The sequence below is a fragment of the Notothenia coriiceps genome, unplaced genomic scaffold (genome assembly GCF_000735185.1).
Source record: "Notothenia coriiceps isolate Sejong01 unplaced genomic scaffold, NC01 NC01_scaffold00024238, whole genome shotgun sequence".
Taxonomy (NCBI): Eukaryota; Metazoa; Chordata; class Actinopteri; order Perciformes; family Nototheniidae; genus Notothenia; species Notothenia coriiceps.
Genome location: NW_011356939.1, coordinates 1,994 through 25,985, shown reverse-complemented (window position 1 = coordinate 25,985; position 23,992 = coordinate 1,994). Strand labels below are relative to the sequence as shown.

Genomic DNA, 23,992 nt, shown 5'->3' with positions numbered 1-23,992 from the left:
CAATGGTAGAAACGATGGTCACCCAGGATTACTTTACCCAAACAGCCGGCCAGTCAGTCAGGCACGCAGCTGTTGTGTCCTCTGCCCAATCGAGACGGACTCTTCCCTCGATCTGTGTCCCAGCCCCGGTCAGCTATTCAACCACTCAGCTCCTCTCCTGCCCGGCCCCCCCACCCCTTTAAGCAGACCTCCTTTCCTGCCCCAGGATGCGATGTAGTGACGTGCCTACCTACCAGCAGCAGTGAGACCGTCCTTGTTCTAATGTGTTTGTGCATTGAAGAGTTTACAAGGAAACAGCTTGCCAGGGGCAGGCAGCTGCTGTTTCCTTCAGCGTGCAGCAGATCGGGGGGACAACAGCAGGATGCCATGGGGGAGAAGTGGCTCGGCGGCCCTGCTGCTGCTCTCGGGCAGAGCCAACGTGAGGGCCAAGGCCAGGTAGGATCAGGCCTCTGCTGCCCCTGTGGCATGCTGGGACTAGGGGCTCACTCATGTATGGATTAAGCTCCACTATTAAGCTAAACTTGGAGCTGGACGTCCTAACAGTTTTCTTTGATGACTGTACGCATTGGTTTGCTTTTTATTTTACTGGCCAGTGCAACAGTTGCATACTTTTGAGTATCTATGCTGCGTCTCTTAGTTTCTTTTGGCACTTTGGTTTTCTTTCTGTGTTGAGGATTTGCTGTAATGGACGGATTGCATATGCTGTGACAGGGTTTGACAAGAAACACTTTCTCTAGGCTGTGTGAGCAAACTGTTGCATTCTCTGCAAGCTAAGAGGCTTGCCATGGAATTCAGCCCCGGGGATTAAACAGTGTGTTGCTTTTAACACGAGCTGCTTTTTTTTCCTGGTGGATTACCATGTTTCTCATCCAGGGTATTTTAGTTTGGGATTACTTTGTGTTGTTTCCCACAGTGCTGAGAATAAACACAAGACAGCAGTTTGATATGTTGTTCATTCTTCTCTCAGAGTGGATAGTTTCCTGTTGATTCTCTGTATTAGTGTGAGGCCTATTCAACAAGAAACAATCCCAACACTGTGGCCTTTTCAGGAGTTGTTTTGTGGCTTCTTTATTACTTACTGGCATGGTAAAGAGTATTCTTAGCTGGGTTTGAAATATGACAGTGCTGCTTTTGCTCTTGCGTCTTGAGGCAAAACAAGGGGACTTTCCCCCCTTTTCATTTGTTCTCTGAGGGTGTTCCATAGTGCGGTTGCTGACATACTTAGTTTGAGGTCATTTGAGTTTAGACTATTATTTATCTGTGGAGTCCTTTATTTCAGATACATTTTTACAAAGAAAGCTGAGTTGTATAACAAACTGCAGAGGTATAAGTAACTGTTGTAACTCATACGTTTCTGTTGATGTTTTAAGGAAATGTGTTCTCAAAATGCATCCATCTCTGTTGAGGTGAAATGTGTGAAAATAGTCAACTTGTAGGTTTTTCTTAAGTGACCCGAGTTTCCAAACCACTGTAATGTGTTTATCTTTGTCTTACCAGGCATCTGCTTTTGTCTTTCTACATCCTCAGCTGATAAGTCATCAGCAGGATAAGAGAGATGATAAGCCAGTGATTTGGTGAGGGGTTGCAACCTGTTGCACTCTCGCTCTCTCGCTTCATGCTCATTCACTGACATCACATCAGCACTCAGATACCTGACATAATTTATCGCAACTGTTTGGGTAAGAGCTCAGGTATGAGGTTGGACTAGGATAGGTATGGATGTTGCAATATGTAGCTACCTTCTGCATATAAGGCATGATTTGAATCAGCCTACTACCTCATGAGCGTTTCACCACTAGTATGTGGCATTTCATTTGATGTTGCCAACACAACCATATAGTTACAAAAGGAAAAATCATGTTAATTGTAATAGCAATTACAAAATAGATATTTTTTCCCCCTGCAATATATATTGCGATATGAAAAAATACAGGAATGGAAGAAAAGACCGTTTTTTTTGTACGCAAACCATCCTTTCTTGAACTTTAATGCTATACAATTGGTATTTTTTTAACGACATTTAACCAGATGAAGGATTTTAATCACGGACTTCTGGATCTTAAGTTATCAGAGCAACAAGCTGAGCTTGCTCGGTTAAGGGAGGCTGTGGCTCAGTGGAAAGTATGATTGACTTCGAATCAGGGGGTAGCAAGTTTGAGTCCCACTGCAGTCAGCATGTCGTTGTGTCCCTGGGTAAGACACTTCACCCCAAATTGCTCCTGTGGGGATTGTCCACAGTACTGAATGTATGTCGCTTTGGATAAAAGCGTCTAACAAGTAACATGTCATGTAATGTAATGTAATGGTTATCCTGCTGTGATCTGATCAAGAATGGTTGTGATTGGTGGTTTGCTGTGCATGCAGGGCCTGCATGTCACTCACTCAAGTACTTTTCCCTTTTGTAGCAAGCAGCAACAGAACTGTAACATGACGTGTTTGAGTTCATTTGCCTACTTAATATTGCACGTCCTATAAAAAAACAAAACGATTATCCTCACGACACGATATATCGTGCAGCCCTATTATTACAGCCCAAAGTGTTTTGACTAGTTTTTAAAAGTGTCTAACCTTCTAGTTTGAACCACATTGGATGGCCCACAGGGTGTGTCCCCTGTGGTGAGGTAGGGGACAGGTGTGAATGAAGTGTTGATGTTCAGAGAGTTGTCACTCCCTCCTGCATTCCTGATCCAGCTCCACTCTGCTCACAATCACGCGCCACACAGCTCCAAGCCTCAGGGCAGTCTTACAACAGCACACTCAGAACAGAGAACTTTGAGCAGCGATCAGATTTACACTGCACTCACATGGTGGCTAACCAACAGGACTGGATAAGGCTAGGTTTTTGTGCTGGACTGTAATTCATGGATTTCTTTAGCATTGTTGATATGGGAGGCAGAGAGGAGGTATTGGTGAGCAGTCTCGGGTCCACCATGCAGTTTCCACGCGCCAGGTTGAACCGTTTCAGGCTCCGTCCTGGCCTCAGCCCAGCGAAGACTAGGCGCGTGAAACCTTGTTCCCGAAAGAAAAAAGACAGGTATGTGTGATGAGATGGAGCTGTATCAGAAGGATCAAATTCATAAATGTTTGGTGGAAGCTTGGGTGTTGTATATGTGGTCAAATAAAGTGAAGATGTATGGATGGTACACTGTGTGGTAAAAGAAACGCATCATTCAGAATGGATATGTGGTGGATACTGTGAAGTTTCACACATTTTTTAGATGTTGGCTATATTTTGACATTTGTCCTGATATTCTAAAGACAAACCTTCATACAATAAAGTTTTTCTTGAGCGCTTTATAACAATTATGCTCAATTATTTTGTCTCATGTGAGTTCTGGCTGCATCCCTTGAAGTTGAAGTGGATCCAGATTGCACTGCTGTGATCCAGCTGTCTGCAGACCTCTGATCTCTCAGGCTTGATGTGGTGTGTGCATAATAGTGGCAGATTGTGAGCACATGTTGTGGCTTTGTACAGATGTGTGTGGGCGATCTAGTGAGGCAGATTTTGTATTAAGATATCACGGATTATGTCAATTCTGCTTATGAGGAATGCTTCACCACATGTTCGCTCCCGTTACTGACTCTATAACGTAACTCTTAAGTCATTGGCTAAAGTGGAGTGCTGTTTACATAGTAGATACGATATTCTCTTTCCCTAAAACATGTTGGATCTGATGGAGATAATTCCTCTTAACAAACATGTAAGTGTTTCCAAATGTTATTAACAGATCATATATATAGACAGATCATAAAACGTGATGTTACATTTTAACTGTGACTTATAAACCGTTTTAAAAAAGTAATCTTAAGCGGAAAGGATTGATGGAACAGAACATTTCTTAACAGAAAATTGGATAATTGATTAATTGTTATATTAATTTTTTTCACTTTAATTTTTTTTGCTGATTTGAGCTACTCAGTTGTGAGGATTTTCTGCTTTTCTCTGTTTTTTTTGTTTTTTAATCGAATATCTCTGAGTTGGGCTCTGCTGGCCCAGTTAAAGCAGCAATTTGAAAGATAAGGGTTTGACTCATACTGTATGATGGACCTTCTTCCACTATTTTATGACATTTTATAGACTCAACACTTGATTTATAATTGGACAAATAGCTGATAATCGTGTTTTGTCTAGCCAGTAACGCTTGCATTCAGACACACTAGGTCTGTACTATTGCTGATACATTCCAGTACATTAACTCTGCATCATATTTTGCAATAGTCTATGAGCATACAATGTCTGGGTCAGTTAATGTGTAGTGAGAACCATTTTAAGAAAGTCAACTAGTGAAAAATAAAAATCTCACTAAACTGCTCTGTCCCATTACATACTGCTCTGATATATGTCGGAATGTAATCATACCTGTTTGGAGAGTAAAACAATGGCATGATTCATTTAACTCAACAAAATTTCACAGTTTATGCTTAATGCAGAGGATTAATGCGATTAAAAGTAGTTATGAAATAGGGATGGTGGCACACCTGCATTTTCATCTTAAGACATGATTTCTTCACTACTGTTTCCATAACACATTTTTATTTTAAAATCCAGTCCTTATCACTGAAATTGTTTCTTGCATAATAGAGTATATGAATTCAGAATACTGTGAAACTAGGGCTTGGTATTATTAGAAAAATAAAACAAATACTCTGAGAACAATATACATGTAGTACTTTTTTTTGGACTTCATTCAATTACCATCATGAACATGGAAGCATTCACTTGTGTAAAATGCCATCATCACTCCCCATTCAAATGATTTTTACACAAATAAATGTATATATATATGTATAGGCTGTAGCTGGTGCAGTAGTGGTCCAATAAAAGTCACAGGAAATGCATGTATCCTTGGTGATTGGCTGCAAGCAAAACCAGACCAATAGTATTTTCTTCTTGATAAATCTCGCTTGAAGACCCACTTATTCTCCCGTGCGTAAACCACCTATAAGACATTTCAGTCTGTGCTTTTAAATTGGGGTTTTATTTTGTTGTTACGTCTCGTATGAGAGTTTTCAGTCTGTGGCTTTAAGTATGGTTTTATTTTCCTGTGTTTTACATTTATTTCATGTCTGTTTGTTTTTTAATATATATATTTATTGATGAACAGCACTCTGTTGTTTTTAAAAGTGCTATAGAAATACAGTTGGATTGTATTGGATAGATATGGTTACAAAAAGGAAGAATGCAGGTATTGTTTTATTGCCTACGTTTTGATACTACTTGGCACTGGATTATTCCGGTCCAGCACTGATACCCATTTCTTAGTGAAACTCACAACTTCTGACATCACAGGCCCCCCACCCCCGTCTCTACTCTGAGATGTCCTGAAACTGGTTTAACACACCAAAGCACTGATGTGGAACAAATCTGATCTGCATTGAACAGACATTTAGTTGCTGCGTTTATCAATACTTTCTTGATTAGCTTTTTGCTTCACAGCTGAAAGTATGACAGGTGTGTTCTCATACATCTAACTATACACTCATGTTGCCATGATACGCCATCTGGCATTCCTCAGATATGGACAAGTGTGGTTTGGTATGTCTCTTGATATTCGCTGACTGGAGGAATGTGACTGGACCGCACACTGATGGAGTGACTCAGCTGACCACTTCCTGTGTCTGTGATCAACAAAATCACATTTTAGTGCCTGAGGATAAGAGGCTGCCTACAGCTGAGTGTGTCCCATTGTTGGCAGAGAACAGTCCCCTCTGTTGTTGCATGCTGAGCGATTTCTGGCTGCATTTCTGCTGTTTGTGTTCAGTAAAGAATCTCACATGATTTATGATTTACTCTCCTGAAATTGTTCTGTGCATGTTTTCTGTTCTATTGTGAGTGGGACTCAGCCATGTGTCTGTTTCAGCACAAAAATGGGTGTGACCAACAGGATCTCACATTGTAACAGTGACATCTAGTGGATATGCAGGGTACTGTGCCTCCAGGCTGTATTTTTCAAGAACAATAGAGACCCCCCTTTGTGTCCGCTCTCGCCGTCTCTCCTTGCTCCGGCCCTCCCTCCATCCCGCTCCTTTTGTGTCTCCATCTCTCTGGGTTCCCCCGGCTGATTCATCCTTCCCGCGTCGCTCCAGTGTCTATTCCTCCTGTGTTTGTATGCGTCTTTGTGTCTCTGCTCGTTGGTTTGCATGCATGCGTGCAATTTCTTTACGTGTGTGTATGTCTGCAACAGAAATCCCAGCCCCACCGAGATGAGCGTGGAGCCCTGGGCCAGCCCGCAGGACCAGGCAGCCGCTGAGCACCCTCACAGCACCTCGCACACAGCATCCTGCGAGGACCAGGAGCAGCACCCCGACAAACTGTGCCTGGACTCGTTCTGGAGTGAGGTGGAGACCATCCGACAGGGGAGTGGCTACACAGACCTCGAATGCTCCAGGAGAGACTCCAGACAATCAGAAGGTAAATCCTGATAATCCTGTTCTGAAAGATGAAGAATAGATAGTGACAGATGAGATAGACTTCATGAGTTCTTGTTTTTAGAATGACAAAGCATCAGTTTTCAGCAAAGCTGCTGCTGAGGTCCTCCACGGCAACGTATCAGGTTTCCCTCCTGCAGCAAAGAAGTGCTTATCACCATGACAACACTATCAAACACTTTGTGGCAGGGGGTGTTTTATCTGCAGAAACCACAAAGCCTTTCATCGTGGGAATGCTTTTTTATTATGTCCATTCAAATGATCTGGGTGTGTTAATTCTATCCTTTTGATGCTATGTTAAAGAGATCACTCTTTTGAATGAATTTGCCACTAATGAGTAAATCCTCTGAAGTCTGCATTTTGCATCTGTTAGCGTGTCCCATTATTTAGTTTCAAGATTAAATTATTTTATTGTCTTTCTACATACCTTTTACAATTTAGCAACTACTGTATTTAGTGCCACAAGCTCTTCATGCAACACATTCTTGGTTGCATTTTAAGCGTTTACTCATCTGAGATTTATTCATTTCTAAAGACTGATTAGTTGTTATTAAAAAGTTACATTAAGTTCCCAGTGTAACTGCTGTGTATATCTGAATTAACTCATAATGCTAGCATAAGATTACTTGCAAATTCCCCGTTTACATTGAACAATTGACAACAATGATAAGGCTAATTGTGGTTGACAGATCTGAGCTAACACTTGATCAAAATGCGTTAAAATGATATTCACACTTCACGAAAATATAACAACATGCCTCAAAATACAAAACGTTATGCCACATTTAGCTAAATAGTCAGAATATATTATTAAACCATCACTAATATCACACTTCTTACTAGGGCTGCTCGATTATGGCAAAAATCATAATCTCGATTATTTGGGTCAATAATTGTAATTGCGATTATTAAATGCGATTACTCATTGACTTTGAACAGTATGTTCTTAACAGTTGATTACCCTGAACTTAAAGTATAATTCAACTGAAAAAAAAAAAAAAAAGTAATAATAAAAAAAAAATCGTTTTATTTTGATTACGTTGTTTTCGTAATCGTTGCGAGCCATAATCGTAATCGCGATTAAAATACGATTAATTTAGCAGCCCTACTTCTTACTCTGAAACACCTATTTGTCCAACAATGCAGACACAAATAAAATGATTACTTTTACAAAAGGCAGGCAGTTAAGTCACATCTATTGTGTAACCCCCGACAATATTATATTTGATAGTTATGCTACAGCGACTTCCTGTTTACACGCTTTGGATTGGACTGTGCTACAGAGGTATCCTAGCAGATTGATACATTACTAAAGTCTTAACTAGCTAAGGCATTTCTTTGAAAATATTTCTTAGTACAAGTATTACTTGTTTGAAACTGGTAATTAGATACTACAAACTGAGAGACTTTATGCACAAAACCATTCTAGTCATGTAGTCAAAATTGCTAAAATACTACATTTAAATGTGCATTATATGTACGTGTTTTCATCATCCCTGTGTATTGACATGTGGTCTGTGTGTTCTCTGTGTCTCAGAAGGCGAACAGGAGGAGCAGTGGTTGGTCGATGCTGGTTTGTCGACCCTCATCAGCGAGGACAGCGAGGATGTAGACAACGCGGTGCTGCTGTCCACTCTGACCCGGACCCAGGCCGAGGCCGTCCAGCGGCGCCTGGACTCCTACACGCTGTCCCTCCGCAAGAGGAACAAACCGGCCCCTCGAGACGTCCGCGACATCTTCAACCCCTCCATCTCCAAGGTCAGGACTTTGAAACACCTTTTTAAAAAACTACTTGAATCACTAAATGCACCGCAACCTCTGGTATCCTGCTGTTGGAGGAACTGTCGATGCCTTCAAATGAAAACAATGGCACTTCATGCTTTTTATTCATGGGGTCCTTAAGATGAAAGCAGTATTGAATGGTTAGTCACATTCATACATTTGCTTTATGAACAACATGTGGATTTTACACTAAGCTCCTCTTGATATTATAAAATGGTTGCCTGCATTTCCAGGATTTCTGTTATTCTGTCACACAAGTTGACAGCAAGCTCTGCTCTCTGAGTCAAAGCTGCATGCATTGAAATCTAAAATAGCCACTTCTCCGGTGACTGTCAGGACTCTGCTGGGCTGTCTTGTTCCATGCAGAGGAGCTGACCTGTGACAATAAAGGCAAATCACTTGTAAAGGCCATGCTTTGTCCCGCCTGTCTGTCTGAGCTGTCCTGAGAGAGAACACTGCTCCTCTGATCCTTATCCGCCCCTTATCAAAGGAAACACTCGCTCCATCCGCTCAGTGGACAATATGAAACACCAAGGCTATTCCCACTGGTAGAGAACATATTACAGGAGTGATTTTCTTTTACTAAAGTTGTTCCTTAGAGTCTTGTATGTCTGTACACAAGACATAGGAGGAGATTAAACCCACCACAATTGCTTTAACAATTTATTGGAGAGTTTTTATCTAATCTGGATCCAGGGTCCAAGGTCAGAGGGTTCCCTATGCTGTAAACAGTTTCTGGAGCCCCTTCAGGCACATTTGTGATTTGTAATCTTTGGTCATATGCTTAGAATTGGACTTGACGTTTTATTAAATGCTTTCTTTCACCAGACCCGTTTGCCTGATTCCCATCATAGTGAAGACTCTGCCCACAACAGCATGGCATCACTTCCCAAATCCCCTTTATCAGGTAAGAGCTACACACAGTAGTACTATTACAGTAAGCCACATGTATACAAGTTACCTAAGGGAAAAACAAAGAACTGAAAGTACACTCAAAGCACAAACAGCAATAGCTACAATTGTTGTGATAATGTTATTGATAAAAACAAGGCTTTATAACTTAATAATTGCTAGATTTGATGAAGGAATGCAAGTACAGTACTTAAGTACAAAAGGTAATTCTACTTTAGTTGATTCTTTTGTATGCCCCATTATGCTTCTACTCCACTACATTTCAGAAGGATATATATGTAAATATTGCACTTTTGACGTAACTACTACTAGTCACTTATCAAACCTCAATGTTTTCAAAAGTATTACGGTGTTGTACTTAGTAAAAATGAAGAGGGGAACTATCCTTAATATAATAATAATAATAATAATAATAACATCTGAGTTTCTCTGCTTTCTTGGAGTTTTACTGACTAGCATGTTTTAACAATAAAAACATGCTATCTCTAAACAACAAAGATACACATGTTATATCCAGTAAAGAAAGTGCTACTATGACAAATGCCAAAGTAATAAGAGACTCAAGTTAGGAATTTGGTCCCACCTTCTAATGTTTTGTCCTCTTATTTTGGTAGATAAAAGATAAAGAGAGCGTGTGGGTACATTTCCTCATATTTGTTTTTCTTCCTCTATTTCCCTTCCGACCGTGCATCAAATTCATTTCCATGCTACGTATTTACTGTGACCTTCCTTTCATGAACAAATAGACTAAAGTTTGTTTGTTTCCGCTCAGCTGTCCCGACGGAGCATCAGCGAGGCGCTCCTAAAGAGGAGTTCTTCATCACCGACGTGGCTTACTGCGAACAGGCCGTCATCTTCCTCAAACAGGCCAGCCTGCCGCAGAACAACAGCCAGCGCAGGAAAGTGGATTGCACCCTGCCTGTAAGCACCAAAACACTCTCCCCTCGCCTACTCATGACTGGAAAACTGTGGAAAGTTTGAAAGTGTCATTTCAAATAGGGAACTTTGTAAACATCCCATTGACATCATGAAATAGGAAGACAATTGGGGCAAAAAGGGAAATAGCGTTCCAACTGTGTGTATTTTCTACATTCAATGACTTTGGCGGGTGTGATATTGACAGAAAACAGGACATGAAAGTAATCGCACAGCTTCTGGAAAGGGAAGGCACATAAATGTTGAATAATAACCCCTATTAACAGTTTGTCTTTTTTGTGAACCGTGTGGATTTATCTCTGATGAAGGAAGAAAAATAATCTCAGTCATTTAGAGCTTTAGCTTCACAGAAACCGCAGAACATTTCAGCCTCAGTTCGGATCTATGTACGTTGGGTTTTGGGTCTTTTTCATGTAAACCTGTTAATTCACACAGTATTGTTATTGTAAGCCAATTCTAATCTACCTCGCTGTTAGTTAGATAACAGGGTTAAGCAGAATAAATGAATAAGGGGATTAGCTCAAAACAAAAGAAGAGTTGTTGTGTCACAGAGTCCAAGCGATTTATTTATTACAGGGTAAATGAGTTTCATCAGTGAAAGGGAAAGAGAGTTTTAATCAGGCAAAGGACTGATTTCATTACATTGAGTATTAAGTAGAGGATTTGACACTGTTGCCATTTTCTTCCCATTCTCTCTCTTTCTGCTTTTTTTCTGCTTTGTCCTCTTCACCTCCACTTCATCTCCAATCCTCCTCTCCTCACTTCTCTCTGCCTCTCACCTTCTCAGCGGGTGATCTGCCCCAAGTGCCGTCTCGGAGTAACTCGTGTTCAGGATCTGTCGCACTCTGACATGAAGAAGGTGCGTCAGTTGGCTCTCATCGACATGACAGCGCTGTGCGACCTCTTAGAGCTGGAGGTCAAAAGGCAAAAACACAGCAAGAGGAAAAACACAGGTATGAAAGTACTCACATACACATGAAGGGAGCATGATACACACACACGACCACCACACACACACACACACACACACACACACACACACACACACACACACACACACACACACACACACACACACACACACACACACACACACACCAGGACAAAAATGCTGCAGACGGCTCATATTTATTGTTGTGACGATACAATAATAACTATGTGCAGTTGTTCTAATATGTTCTCTTTAATTGTTAGCCAATGACATCAAAGGAAAACTGACTCAAAATGGCACCTGGTTATCGCCAGCTCTAGCTTCGCACAAACTGTCAAATGTGTAAAATCTGCAGAGACCTCCTCCAGTTCCCTGCATTCTTTGAATCTATTTAAAGCTCATGCCTCTTTGCTAAATATTTTTGTATTTCTTCTCTCTACAATAAACTATAGGTACATGTTCTGCTCCAACACATCTATCAGCCACGCTGCAGCTTCTGCATGTCGGCCTGCTCACACACACAGCATTACACACACAACTTTGGCTAAATGTCAACGTAAAGCAGAGAACAATGAAATGAAACGTTGTGTGTTTCACAGAGAGCCCGCTGTACGGGGTGCCGCTGGCCACGCTGCTGGAAAACGATCAGAAAATGAAGCCAAACACCTCAATTCCTCTCTACATGCAAGCGGTAAGAACCTGAAGTGCATCTGACCTTGAAAATAAATACAAAGAAGATGGGTTTCTATATGAACATATTTGTTTTAGATACTATCTGTGCTGTGTACTGTATGTGGGCTTGACTTGTTAGTTTAGTATTTCATCCAAACAACCTCTGAAATCATTAGTGTTTTTGAATGTGCCCATAATATATCAGATCGGATATAGATCTGGTCTGACAGGTGCATCTTTTTTTAATTCACATGCTCAACATGTGTTCAGCACATATTTGGTTTTGTTGAACCTGCAAACAGTGTCTTTAGAGATAAGCAGATCAAAACAACCTCAGTGTCCTCTGAATGTGAACATCTTTGACCACACCCTGCGTGTAGCAGCAGTTACTGAGAATAACCAGCAGAGGTGAGCGTGAGATGCGTATCTGCTGCTGCCTGGCTGTAATGTCTCTTTCTCTTTCCTCTCTCTCCCTCTGCAGTTGTTGTCGTTTTTGGAGAAGAAGGGCGTTGATTCGGAGGGGATCCTGCGGGTTCCAGGATCTCAGTCCAGAATCAAGGTACAACATTTGGATCCACACATACAGTCACAAATACTGACACTGCACCACATTATTTCCTCAAAATGGTTTCCTTTTACACTTTTTAATTCTCTAATGTCCAAAACAAATATATGAAATGATGTTTTATGACCTAAAGGGGGGCAAATATATCGGAAATGTTAAATGTCAGAAGTGGTTGAACAGAAAACCAAGCAGCTTCTCTCAGTTTAACTATTGATGACATTTAGAAGTCCAATGGGACTTAATCAACAAAGGTTTGTCCAGCTGTTGCTGCCAGATTCACCTTCTCATACTGTAATGAATTCACCCAAAGCACAGTTGACGGTGAATCAATTCAACTGAAGCAGACAGAAGAGGGCGCCATTTAGCAAATTAGAACAAATCACTGGGACAATCACTACCTGTGGCAGATTATACATTAGACAGAAAAGATAATGAGAGAGAATTGATCATTTTGATATTTCATTTTTAAATCTGTATGGTTATATAATTAGACCAAAATAAGACATACAAATAGTCATATTCTACCACCCTCAGCATATTTCTATACTCAAAATCCGGCCTAAACCATTGAAGTATTTCCATAAAAGGCTGAAAAAAGGAATCAGAAACTGAAGATGATATTTCTTACAAACACTTTCATACATGCAAGGCACAAATAGAGACTGATAATGGTGTCAGTTAATTAGCTATGACCTCATGCTCCGTTTGTAACATCCACAGCCATGAAGAGTTCATTTGATACTAGCTGCCATGTCGGCTCTGTGAGTGAAGAGCTCTTCTTATCGCTATAATTCAAAATGAATGTCACTGAAAATGCAACATTTACAAAAGCTACTATTTACCATTCGCTTGAAAACCTTGGTCCATTCAGAAGTTGCATTTTCTAAAAAGTTTACATGAAGGCCTCGCAAAGGAGTCGCAAATCCTTTAAAACAAGCAAATGTTTTCAACAAACAAGTCAAACAAAAAATGGTTTCTGTGTTGATAATTAGGGAAACTTAATCTGATTACAATAAAGTAATTGAAAAGCGTTGAACAAAGTCACTGATAATAAATTCACTGATATGTATGGTAATGTCTGTAACTCTGCACTGACTCTCTGTGTTGTTGCGTTCTGAAAGCCTCTCGTTGTTTTCTACCTGCAGATGCTGCAGCAGAACTTGGAGACAAACTTCTACTCGGGGCAGGTCAGCTGGGACGACGTGAGTCCCAACGACGCCGCCGCGCTGCTCAAGAAGTTCATCCGGGAACTGCCCGCCCCGCTGCTCACCCCCGAGTACCTCAACACCTTCAGTGCCGTCAGAGGTCAGTGTGCAACAGTTGGAGTCTCGTCAGATTTATATACAGTGTAAGCTTTGAAAAGAGAGTGTCGTGTCACACTAACACACCAATTCTATTTTTGTCCATTTGGGTGAGGCTGTTACAATTACGAGACGTCTGTTGTTTGTATTAAAAGTATGTTTGTGTATTATTTTTGAAGTTTCAGTTTCACTGAAATGGAAAGAGGTACACTTACATACCTTTAATTCACTTTATTAGTTAGATGAAATAAGATACTGATTAATGGGGCTCCAGTTACTCAATGTTTTATATAAAAAACAAGTCTGAATTTAGCCATGCTAATTAAGCCATGCTTAATACAGCTGTGTCTGCCCTGCAATTATTTTTGTAGCCAACTATTGTGACATTTAACTTTTAATATACTTAGAGTGTAAAGTAAATAAAGAACGTCTATAACAATAATGACAAGCCCTGTTTTGGATCATAAATTCCATCAGTAAGCAGAAGGGTGTGTATCTGACTGTAATGTGCATGTGTTTACTTTTCTGGCAAGTTGCATTTACTGTACAAGTCAGTCATACCTCTTTTTCTTTTTCTACAAGATTTCATAAATCATCTGCCCATTTCTCCAAGAGAGCTCCGCACAGTTCACATTATATTTACCTCTGTAGCTTCTTCAGCCCAATGCTTTACCCTTCCTGCTTCTGAAACCAACATTAAGATCAACAGACATATAGCCTTTGAAGAGGCGTCCCCGCACTGTGACAAAGCAGCCGTAAAAGATGTGCTATTTTCACAATAGTCTCACCTTAATATAAGAATGGACTCATATTAATATGATCTTATTGATGACCCACTGATGTTTTGTTTGTGGAGAATCAGCACAAAGTGATAAATGACTTTTGACCACAGAGACATAAGCTAACAAACCTAATGGCCACCTGTCACAATGTCATTAATCTAAAGATATCCCATTACTCTTACACACACAGAGGAAATGAGGTGTGTGTGTGTGTGTGTGTGTGTGTGTGTGTGTGTGTGTGTGTGTGTGTGTGTGTGTGTGTGTGTGTGTGTGTGTGTGTGTGTGTGTGTGTGTGTGTGTGTTACCCGTCTTAACTTTGCTCCCTCCTCCTACAGACATCACAGAGCTTAGGCAGAAACTCCACATGTTGAACCTGCTCATCCTGCTGCTGCCTGAGCCCAACAGGAACACACTAAAGGTACACACACACACACACACACACACACACACACACACACACACACACACACACACACACACACACACACACACACACACACACACACTATGCAAACACTTGATCTAAAGGCAAAATACAGGTTCAAAATAACAATTAATTAAAGAAAGATTTCCAAGTGTTAGAAACTTCACACAGGCATTTTTACGGAATCTATAAATGACCCCAAAAGAGCAAAATTCAAAGTAACTTCATGTATTGTTCACAATCAATTTTCCTAGCTGAAATTCATCTGAATGTAGCCCCTTCTTTATGAAACCCGACAGGACCAAAGTCCTGTTTTGATAATGCATTACCACATCCACAGTTTAATCCACATTTGAAACCCTCCGCTCTGTTATGTAATGGATTGCATTAACCATGACTCACTTTCACCGACACAAGTGAGCAGTCAGCTCTGCTTATAGCATCCAGGAGCTTTAAACCCACCTGAACTAATTACTTTGACTCCAGTGGAGGCAGCTGAAACTAACTGCATTAACATACTTCTCAGTAGAGGAGATACAGATTATTCATTCAATGTGACAGCTCGCTTCACTCCATGTTGTGCCTCAGTGTAGGTTGCCTTTTCAAGATTTACACAATGGGCCTCATGCAGCTTTTCTTAACATTTCTCTTAATTTTCTTTTGTTAAGACATGTGCTGAATGAATTTAACCTAAATTGGAAGTCTGTGGCTAAATGTTTTATTATTAGCATAGGTAACGCCCTAGAAAGACTTTATAAAAGCAGTTGTTGTGCCGTGTGCAAACTGTCTGGCATATGCCTACATTTGAGAATTGTCATATGTTGTGATATGATTTTCGTGATGAGTGTCAGTAATAAATACTAAAATAAGAAACCATAACAAAAAGTTTAGAATTTAATTTTCTGTGGAGAATGAGTGAGTGTAGTTCAACATCCAGGTTAAACATTTTATTTCACAACCTGTCTCTGTCCGTGTGTCCCTCAGGCCCTCCTGGAGTTCCTTAGCAAGGTGGTCTCCAGGGAGAGGAAGAACAGGATGAACCTCTGGGCTGTAGCCACCATCATGGCTCCCAACCTCTTCCTCCACAAGGCCGTCCCCAGCAGGCTGACGGAGGGCGCGGAGAAAGGACACGCAGAGAAGGCCGCTGACGTCATGAGGCTCCTCATCCGCTACCAGGACCTGCTCTGGACGGTAGGGCCGCACACATGTTCAACCTTAAACTGTGGAAGAATTCGATAAAAAAGGGGATTTATTTATTCAGTTTGTACTTATGCTCATAACCACATTTTCTGTGAAGTTAGGACGGTTTCTTAGTTAATAAAGGTCCAAGATTCTTCACACAAACTTGCCATTTCATAGCCCTGTTGTCTGGCAATTTGGAAATAAAATTTTAGCCAAAGCTGTAATTAAATGTAACTTGGTTCATTATTAGGGTTCTCACAGCCCAGGTGTTCTACAACGCTTTTTATTATTGATTATTTCAATAGCCTCCATACACTCCCAACCTACCTCGTATTTACCTTTTTTATTTACTTATCTGTCTTTACTTTTTATTTTATTTATTTATTATTTATACACTGTTTTCTCTTTTAACAGGGAATCAATGTGCTTTTTGATTAAACTTGTGTCTCTCTGGGTTTTCAAGGTAGGGGTTTTGGGTGGCGATGGTTAGTTAGTTTCATGAATAGTTCCATCAGTAATGGAAGTAAGACCATTGTCTCAATTGTGCCCTCTATGATTGTTCTTCAATAAAGAAACATTGATTTAAAAAAAAAAGGCAAAGAGAGCCCATAAAAATAATGTTGCGTCATGTTCCCCTTTCTCTTCAGATTCCTAACTTCCTCATGAGCCAGGTGCGTAAGCTGAATGAAAACAGTAACCGGCGTTACCAGTTCTACGATCGCCGCATCAAGAACCTTCTGAGGAAGATCCACACAGACAGCCGAGACAAAACGGATAAGAACACGTCAGAGGTGAGCGGCTTCATTCTGTCAGTCAAATGTAACATGGTGTTCGGTGTTTAGATGCTACTACTTTTTTTTCAAAGCAGGGCTCAACGCTAACTTTTAAAAGTGGTTGCCAGGCTGGCAACCAGGCATCAGCTTTTGGTTGCCAACACTGAAAATACGGTTGCCATTTTTAGTCACCTTATATTTTAAATAATTAAGATACTATACAATACATCAACTTAATAATGAGCATGTGACACAAAAGAATGTTCAAATGCTTTACAATAAGTAATTAACACAATTATTTGAAACTAAAGTGGTAGTAAACTTGTCCACCCTCAATTGCTGGTATACAAAACACCAGTAGTGCAGCTGTTGTTCTTCACAGATCCCTCACAAATGAATTGAGCAAGTCATTAGTTTCTTGGTCATCCGTATCCCCACCATAGATCCACTGGCCCTTCAGCATTGAAGTCTTGGATTGGCCAGACTAATACATTTCTAATGTTAAATAAATTAAAACCATTCACAGATAAGAATTAGATATTAATTATTAATGCTGTAAATTACCTTTAATATGTCTAACTATATTTAAAATGTGTTACCTTTTTATATCAGTGATTATATTTGTATGCCAATATTTTTCTATGGTAAAGTTTCGTTTTGCAGTTTTATTTTGGTAGTAATAAGATCGGGACTCTTATTTTGAAGGAACTTTTACCAGAAGTGAATGGACAATCTTCCTCTTTGTTTTTCGTTCGGTTTCATCTTGTGCTTTATCAGTCGAACACTATGAACATTCGTTTGAGATGTTGACGGGTTGGCCGAACTTTTTACCCCACAGTCAAACAACTTAATTTGCTTCGCCATTTTTTGTAAAACAAACACACGGCGCACCGCGCACGTGCAACTTAAGTATCAGGTTCCGACTGGTCACAACAAAAATTAAATATCACTCGTCTTAATACAACAAATATTTAACATTTATCTCTTTTGGGATGCACATTTAGCTGTTGCTGTCCTTATTTCTTTATGTTAAAAACTGGTTGCCACTGATGGCAACCAAAGGCCAATAAGTGGCTGACATTTTTTCCGAATGGTTGCCAATGGCAACCTGGCAACCATTACTGTCGAGCCCTGCAAAGATTCAAGGGATTTATGGTCATATGCACAGTGTAGAAATGGCAATGAAAATCTTCTGACCTGAGCTCCTCCAGCAATATATCATATAACATAAAATACAAAAATACAAAATAAAAAGTAGTTCAAAAAGTCTATATACATGTTAATAGAATGTGATATGTACAAGAACAGAATGCGAAATTAAATAATGTAAATTAAGACAAAATTAAATTTGGATTATTGCGGTGATAACTATTTATATAAATGAGCAGATTGCAAGATGAATATATATTATACTTACATATACCAACAATAAATATGTATTAACTGCTGTTTCCCTTTACAGCTGTGTTCGTACTGGTTGAAGATCCAGCTCGGGGAGTCGTGGTGAGCGGCACCTGGAGTATCAACTATCTCTAACTCTCGAAGCCTCAGCTTGACTCACAACAACATCAGTCTATCAAGCAGTCCATATCACACTCCGCCAGCCTCTGTCACGGGAAGGGCAAAATGAGAAGGATAAGAAAGCGATTACTGCCCGTTTAAATGAAATACAGCTGACTCGCAAAATTTCGGTGTGGTCGGACTAGTCTCCTGTCAGGGCTTCTCGCAAAGGCTCAGGGTAGGGGTCCTCTTACATTCCATCCCACACGTGACCTGTTCGTAGCTAAAAAAACCTTACAGGTCAGTAGTGACCTCGGCTACAAGAAACCACATATTGTCCCCACAGGTTGCTCACAGTTTAAGTCGACAAGATTTTGTAATCTGTCTCATGATCTAGGGTATTTATAGTAATCACCTTCGAGTCCTTTTAGCATCCGTCCCTATCTTAATTTTCCTTTGTAGAATAGACATGTCTCCGTTCTTCCAAATCCGACCATAGCGTGAGAGTAGCAGATCATACCAACATGTTATTTTCTCCTGGAAAAAAATAGGAGACTCTTTTCGAGTCTTTGTAAACGGCCGCTCCCCGGCCTCCCTGCGCGTGTGGTGCCCATTCTGCAGCCGTCAATAGCGTATCCTAGATTCCCCGGACTCTGAGCGACCTCTGTTTCGTATACACAGCGTTGGTCTTTGCATAATGCGCGGTCAAGGATGGGTGGTAAGTGTTCTTAGAGAGCCAGGAAGGTCCCAGTGATTTCGTGTCATTCTTCAGGGCACTGAGCGCTGCTTTTCTGCCGTTCTCTCATAAACTGATAGAGAGCGGACATTACCCGGGTAAGCCAAGTGCCCTTCAAATCAATCCCACTTAATGATATACAAGTGTTGCCCAGGAACGGCAAGAGACACGACAGTGTCATCTGTAGTATATCAGAGCAGACNAAAAGAAAAATCTGCTTACAGTTCTGTTTCAAATGGGTGTTGAAAGATGTACCCATAGATCTCCTCATGTTGCTCTCAAAGTGCACCAGATTGATGCTTTTAACTTCAATATTTAAAAAAAAAAAATTCCCGTGGGAGCATGCCTCCGGACCCCCCTAGAGGAGGTTAGGTCCCCCCACTTAAATCATGTTCACTTGGATACATTTGCACACATCTTGTGTCCATATCTTTCTGTTTTGGTAGTCATGCCACACATGCATGCATGCATGCGCGAGTCATGGTAAGATATCTGGATTAAGAGGTTGCTTTTTCTTTGCACAGCATGAAAGAAAGGCCAAATGAATTGGCTGTGATTTTAGTTTTTTTAAGCAGAGGTTGAGTTCAATAATTTGTACGGCCCTCGGAGGATGTTGTAAAAATTGAAAGGAAAAAGGTTCCCCACCCCTGCTGTAAATAATAATAAAAACCCTTGATTTATAACTTAACATCTCTGTCTCCTATTGATCTGAGTATATTATAAATAATAGCCAGTTAATTGAAGCATTATAGCACAGGCCTTTGTCAGATGGTATATTACGCTGTTTTTTCCTGCTTCGAATAGTTCTCTCTTTTTTCACCATACCTGTGTTTGCATCACTGATATATATATACTTACTATACAACGAATAATATGTATTAACTGCTGTTTCCCTTTACAGCTGTGTCGTACGGTGAAGATCCAGCTCGGGGATCTGGTGAGCGGCACCTTGGAGTATCAACTCAACATCAACTCTCGAGCCTCAGACTTGCTCACACAGTTTCAGCGCCAATCCCTCCGCAGCCCTGACAACGGGAAGGGCAAAATGAGAAGGTACGATTCTGCCCGTTTAAATGAATACATGCTGATGATGTCACGTAGTGTGCACTGCAGTTGAGTTTAAGAGTTTTGTGGTAGTCTGTTGTCACCTGACGTATATTTCCTTTTAGAAAGACATGTCCTTCATGAATAGATGGATGTTACACATGTTTTTTCTCAACAGAAACGGCTCTGTGGCGTATCCGGACTGCGCCCTGTTCGAAGTGGGAGGGAACATTGGTGAGTTGGACGTGGCTCCAGTGTTTCTGCATTTGCATGTCTTTCTGCTCGTTTAACTGATGAGGGTAGCAAGGTCTTACTTAATGAAGTGTGCAAACGGCAAAGAGACACGAGCAGTGCATCTGTAGTTATCAGAGCAGACAAATGCTCATTGCACACATGTGTTTATGCAGATCAGTTTCGTGACATGAAACTTCTGAATTCAAACATTCGTATCTGTGGTTATTGGCTTACTGTTTAAATCAAACGCCAGTCTTAAATTGATAAAAGTGTTGAAAAATGTAACAATTTATTGAATAGTTGAAAAATAAATTTGAATAATAATTCCAAGAATCTCTCAGGATGGGTATCAAACAAACTTTAAATGTCCATTTGTACCCTATTCGATGAATTGAGACAATATTCTGCAAATTAATCGATGATGAAAATAATCTTTAATTGTAGCCGTTTTCATAAGTAAAATCAACCTTATTTTATATATATTTTAACATTCAAACAACGAGGGCTTCTACTCATGTGTGTGTGTGTTTCTGCAGGTGAGCACTGCCTGGATCCCGACACACACCTTCTGGATCTGTTCAACAGTAACTCAGGAGGAGAGTGGGTCATCAAGCTAAAGCCCAACGCAGGCCGAGGGCTGTGAAGGACGGACAGATCGGGCAACAGCTCGCCAAAGCAAAGGACACAGGCACAGCCTAAAACAAATCCACGCAGCCCTCTCCTCTTGTCATTTTCATCCTGGGAGCAACAAGAGAAAGCAGACAGATGGAGGACGCAGGAACAGAGAGATGGAGAATCTGCCAGGAGCAGAAAGAACTGTCTATGAACACACTTTGCTCTCTTTCTCTCCCCCTCCGCTTTTCTCTATCTCTCCATTTTCCTCCTCTTTTCCTCGCTTCGCTCCATCACTCCTCTCCTGCGTTACCACGGCGCTGCGAGCAGAAAGCGGTTGATGTGACTCATTACTTCCGACAGAGAACCTGCTGCATAGAAAAGAGAGGAGGGCAGTTTGGTTCGCCATCTTTTCTCTCAAGCAATCATCCCCAACCACGAGGGGCAGATGGGGGTGCAGAGCTCCACGAGGCCCCCCCCCCCCCCCCACCTCTCAGGCCAGACTGGACACATCGTGTTATAGAAACCTGGGTTTTTATTCATCAGTGTTTGGAATAAGCTGAAACAGGATTCAAGTGTTTAACAACCATATTCTTTGGTATAATGGTGTCTATAATCTTGCCACTTGACAGTATGTTTTCAAAAATAATTATACAGGAGAAAACAACATTTATTGTGAGATTCATTCTAGACTCAAACTCTTTTCTCTTAGCCCTCCTTCAGAAACCAGGTTTCTTGTTTACTTGGCGATAGAGAAATTAGATGAATGGAAAAATCTGACTGTAACATGGTCAATTGATTGATGTCATTCCGAATATAGGTCTCCGATGTGATAAGTAAACACAATGACTGTAGTAGATATCTGCTTAATGTAGGATATGGACAGAAGACAGGTATCATGTTCTGCATTTTCAATTATATACTGATGATTAAAATCCAGCAACACGAGAAAATCTATTGAAAACTGATGATGATGGAACAGAAGCTAACCTGGAAACGGAGCGGGACTTCAGCTCTTTGTAAGAAAACAGTTACCAACACCTTCAACGTCTCCGCTGATCGCCTTCAGGCCGGAAACTTTGTCTCAAAGTAAACAAAGACGGAGGATTGCTCTGTTCTATATCTGTGCCATTCAAAGAGACTACGATGAACTGACATCTTCTTATCTGTGAAACCTGCCATCTCCTGGGCCTTATGAAAAAAATCCATGGACTTCCAAGGCCCCCCTGACCTGTAAGGAACAATGCTCAAAGAGACGTTTCCTTTTTTTTTATATACCAAGGGATTTGGTGTCACGACCTCAAGTACACCTCTAAAGGGAGAAAAGGACCCACAGTGAAGCTGGTCTTCAGTTTAAACACATGAATGGAGCCAAAAGTGCTGAAGTGACTCTTTGGGGGTAAACTGGGATTATTCTTGTTATTTATATGAATGTAATGCCATTGTTGCTTCTGTATTTGATGAGTATTCTGTAGGCTAGAGAGGCTGTAGGAAGTTGCTGCACTCAGTGTAACAGTATGTTGTGTGAAGTGACCCATACTCAGTGTGGGAATGTGCAGTGTTCTTGTACATATTTCTCGAAGCTGAGATGTGTTTTTTTATGGATCTCTTTACATCCTAAACAGTATTGTATGATTAATGTCATTTGTAAATATCCATTCATACACCGCTGTGAAGAAGTACTGAAATCTCTGTCTTTATCGTGGAGCAAATGAACGTGTATTACATTTTTAGCGCCGATCGTCAGATGTGAATCATTTACTCCTCGCAGTCGGAGCCATGTTGAAGCTCGGCGGCCATTTTGTGGGAAGTGCCTCGCACTCTCCGCTCAATAAATGGCGTAATAACAGCGGGCCCTGCACCAACATCTATCAACACCCTCTGCTCCATCTCTGTCACCTCCCAATAATGGCCCATAATGGCGGTGCGGTGCATGCATCAGAAACATGCCGAGGAATCACATTTCTTTGATAGAGGAGGGGGTAATAAATGGCTGCTATAAATTCTGCTGCCCCCCTGGACTTGGTGTGTGTGTGTGTGTGTGTGTGTGTGTGTGTGTGTGTGTGTGTGTGTGTGTGTGTGTGTGTGTGTGTGTGATGAGCTTCATTACACAAGTCCAATTGGCCTGTCCCAGGTCCCAGCACAGTTCAGTGCCTCGGCACAAAGCGAGCTGATGGAACTGCCTTCTGCTGACAATCAGGAGAACTAGGTCACCTCTGAGGCAGCATCCCAGAGGGCGAGGGCCCCCAGGAGCCAGGCACACGGGCACCTATTGTGTAAACACACGTGACAACACACAGCATGATGTGGAGTCACCAAAAACAGGGGGCACGAGGTCACACACTGCACCGATTCTCTGTTGTGTTTGTATATACTGTATGTGGATGTGTTTGTGTGTGAGAGAATGAAGGCTTCCTTTGGGGCAGATATCTCTGAAACAGTGTTATCTATCTGATCACCCATGGAGACTAAATGATGGACAGTTACAGGAACATCTGTGGACCTCTCCTCATCTTCATCATGGTGAAGATTTTAGACGTCAGGCAGCAGACGGCAGAATGTATATTTATGCCCTTTACACAAGTCATTGTTTTTACTACTTCTGTGAAAATAGTCTTTGCTGTAGAAAGAAACACTTTTGAAAAATGTTTTTGTCAATAAATGTGAATCTAATGTTGTGCTTAAGATGATTTATTTTTCCAATATGGAGTAATGGGTGTGGTAGAAAGATGGTATCAACTGAAAGCATCATTCATCATTCCTGTGAATACAGCGGCATCACACAGAGCAGCAAACATACATATGTGGAAACAGAAAACCTGTAGTGAGGTATTGGTTTCTCTTCTGCTGTAATCAATGGAGAGATTAACCTTGTAATATGTGCGGGTGAAGAGGCCAGCGCTGCTCAGTTCCTTGACTAATCATCACCTCCACTCCTGGAAAAACCTTTCGCAACTAACCGCCTCATCAGCTTTGATTATCCAAGGTCCCAGTGTGACCAAATGGCCGCCTGAAAGACAAAAGGGAGAAAACTGATAGCTTTCATTGTTTTATATTTCACAGAATTGGATATTGGAGCCATGGATTTTTACAACATATAACATTTTAGGAATATGACTAGTGGTTGTGAACTGTGTGAGCCTTTGAGTGTTTTGAATCCAAAATGATGTTAGTTAT

General features: G+C 40.9%; 1 protein-coding gene across 4 annotated transcripts in view; it reads left to right on the top strand.

Annotated features, from left to right (window-relative positions):
* arhgap40 (Rho GTPase activating protein 40) overlaps positions 1–23,481 on the top strand; it is a 29,667-nt gene extending 6,186 nt beyond the window's left edge. The window contains exons 1-15 of one of the 4 annotated variants that reach the window (XM_010782145.1): positions 10–435; positions 6,186–6,412; positions 7,967–8,187; positions 9,040–9,118; positions 9,896–10,044; positions 10,847–11,012; positions 11,590–11,681; positions 12,144–12,221; positions 13,373–13,532; positions 14,646–14,728; positions 15,719–15,925; positions 16,564–16,707; positions 19,827–19,978; positions 20,148–20,203; positions 20,740–23,481. In XM_010782145.1, the coding sequence (XP_010780447.1) occupies positions 362–435; positions 6,186–6,412; positions 7,967–8,187; positions 9,040–9,118; positions 9,896–10,044; positions 10,847–11,012; positions 11,590–11,681; positions 12,144–12,221; positions 13,373–13,532; positions 14,646–14,728; positions 15,719–15,925; positions 16,564–16,707; positions 19,827–19,978; positions 20,148–20,203; positions 20,740–20,846 (1,995 nt within the window). In that variant the 5' untranslated portion in view covers positions 10–361 and the 3' untranslated portion in view covers positions 20,847–23,481. Of the gene's footprint in view, positions 1–9; positions 436–2,802; positions 3,035–5,320; positions 6,108–6,185; positions 6,413–7,966; positions 8,188–9,039; positions 9,119–9,895; positions 10,045–10,846; positions 11,013–11,589; positions 11,682–12,143; positions 12,222–13,372; positions 13,533–14,645; positions 14,729–15,718; positions 15,926–16,563; positions 16,708–19,826; positions 19,979–20,147; positions 20,204–20,739 lie in introns of those variants that run through there. The other 3 variants (XM_010782144.1, XM_010782147.1, XM_010782146.1) reach the window with 3 other exon arrangements.
* The last annotated feature ends 511 nt before the right edge of the window (positions 23,482–23,992 follow it).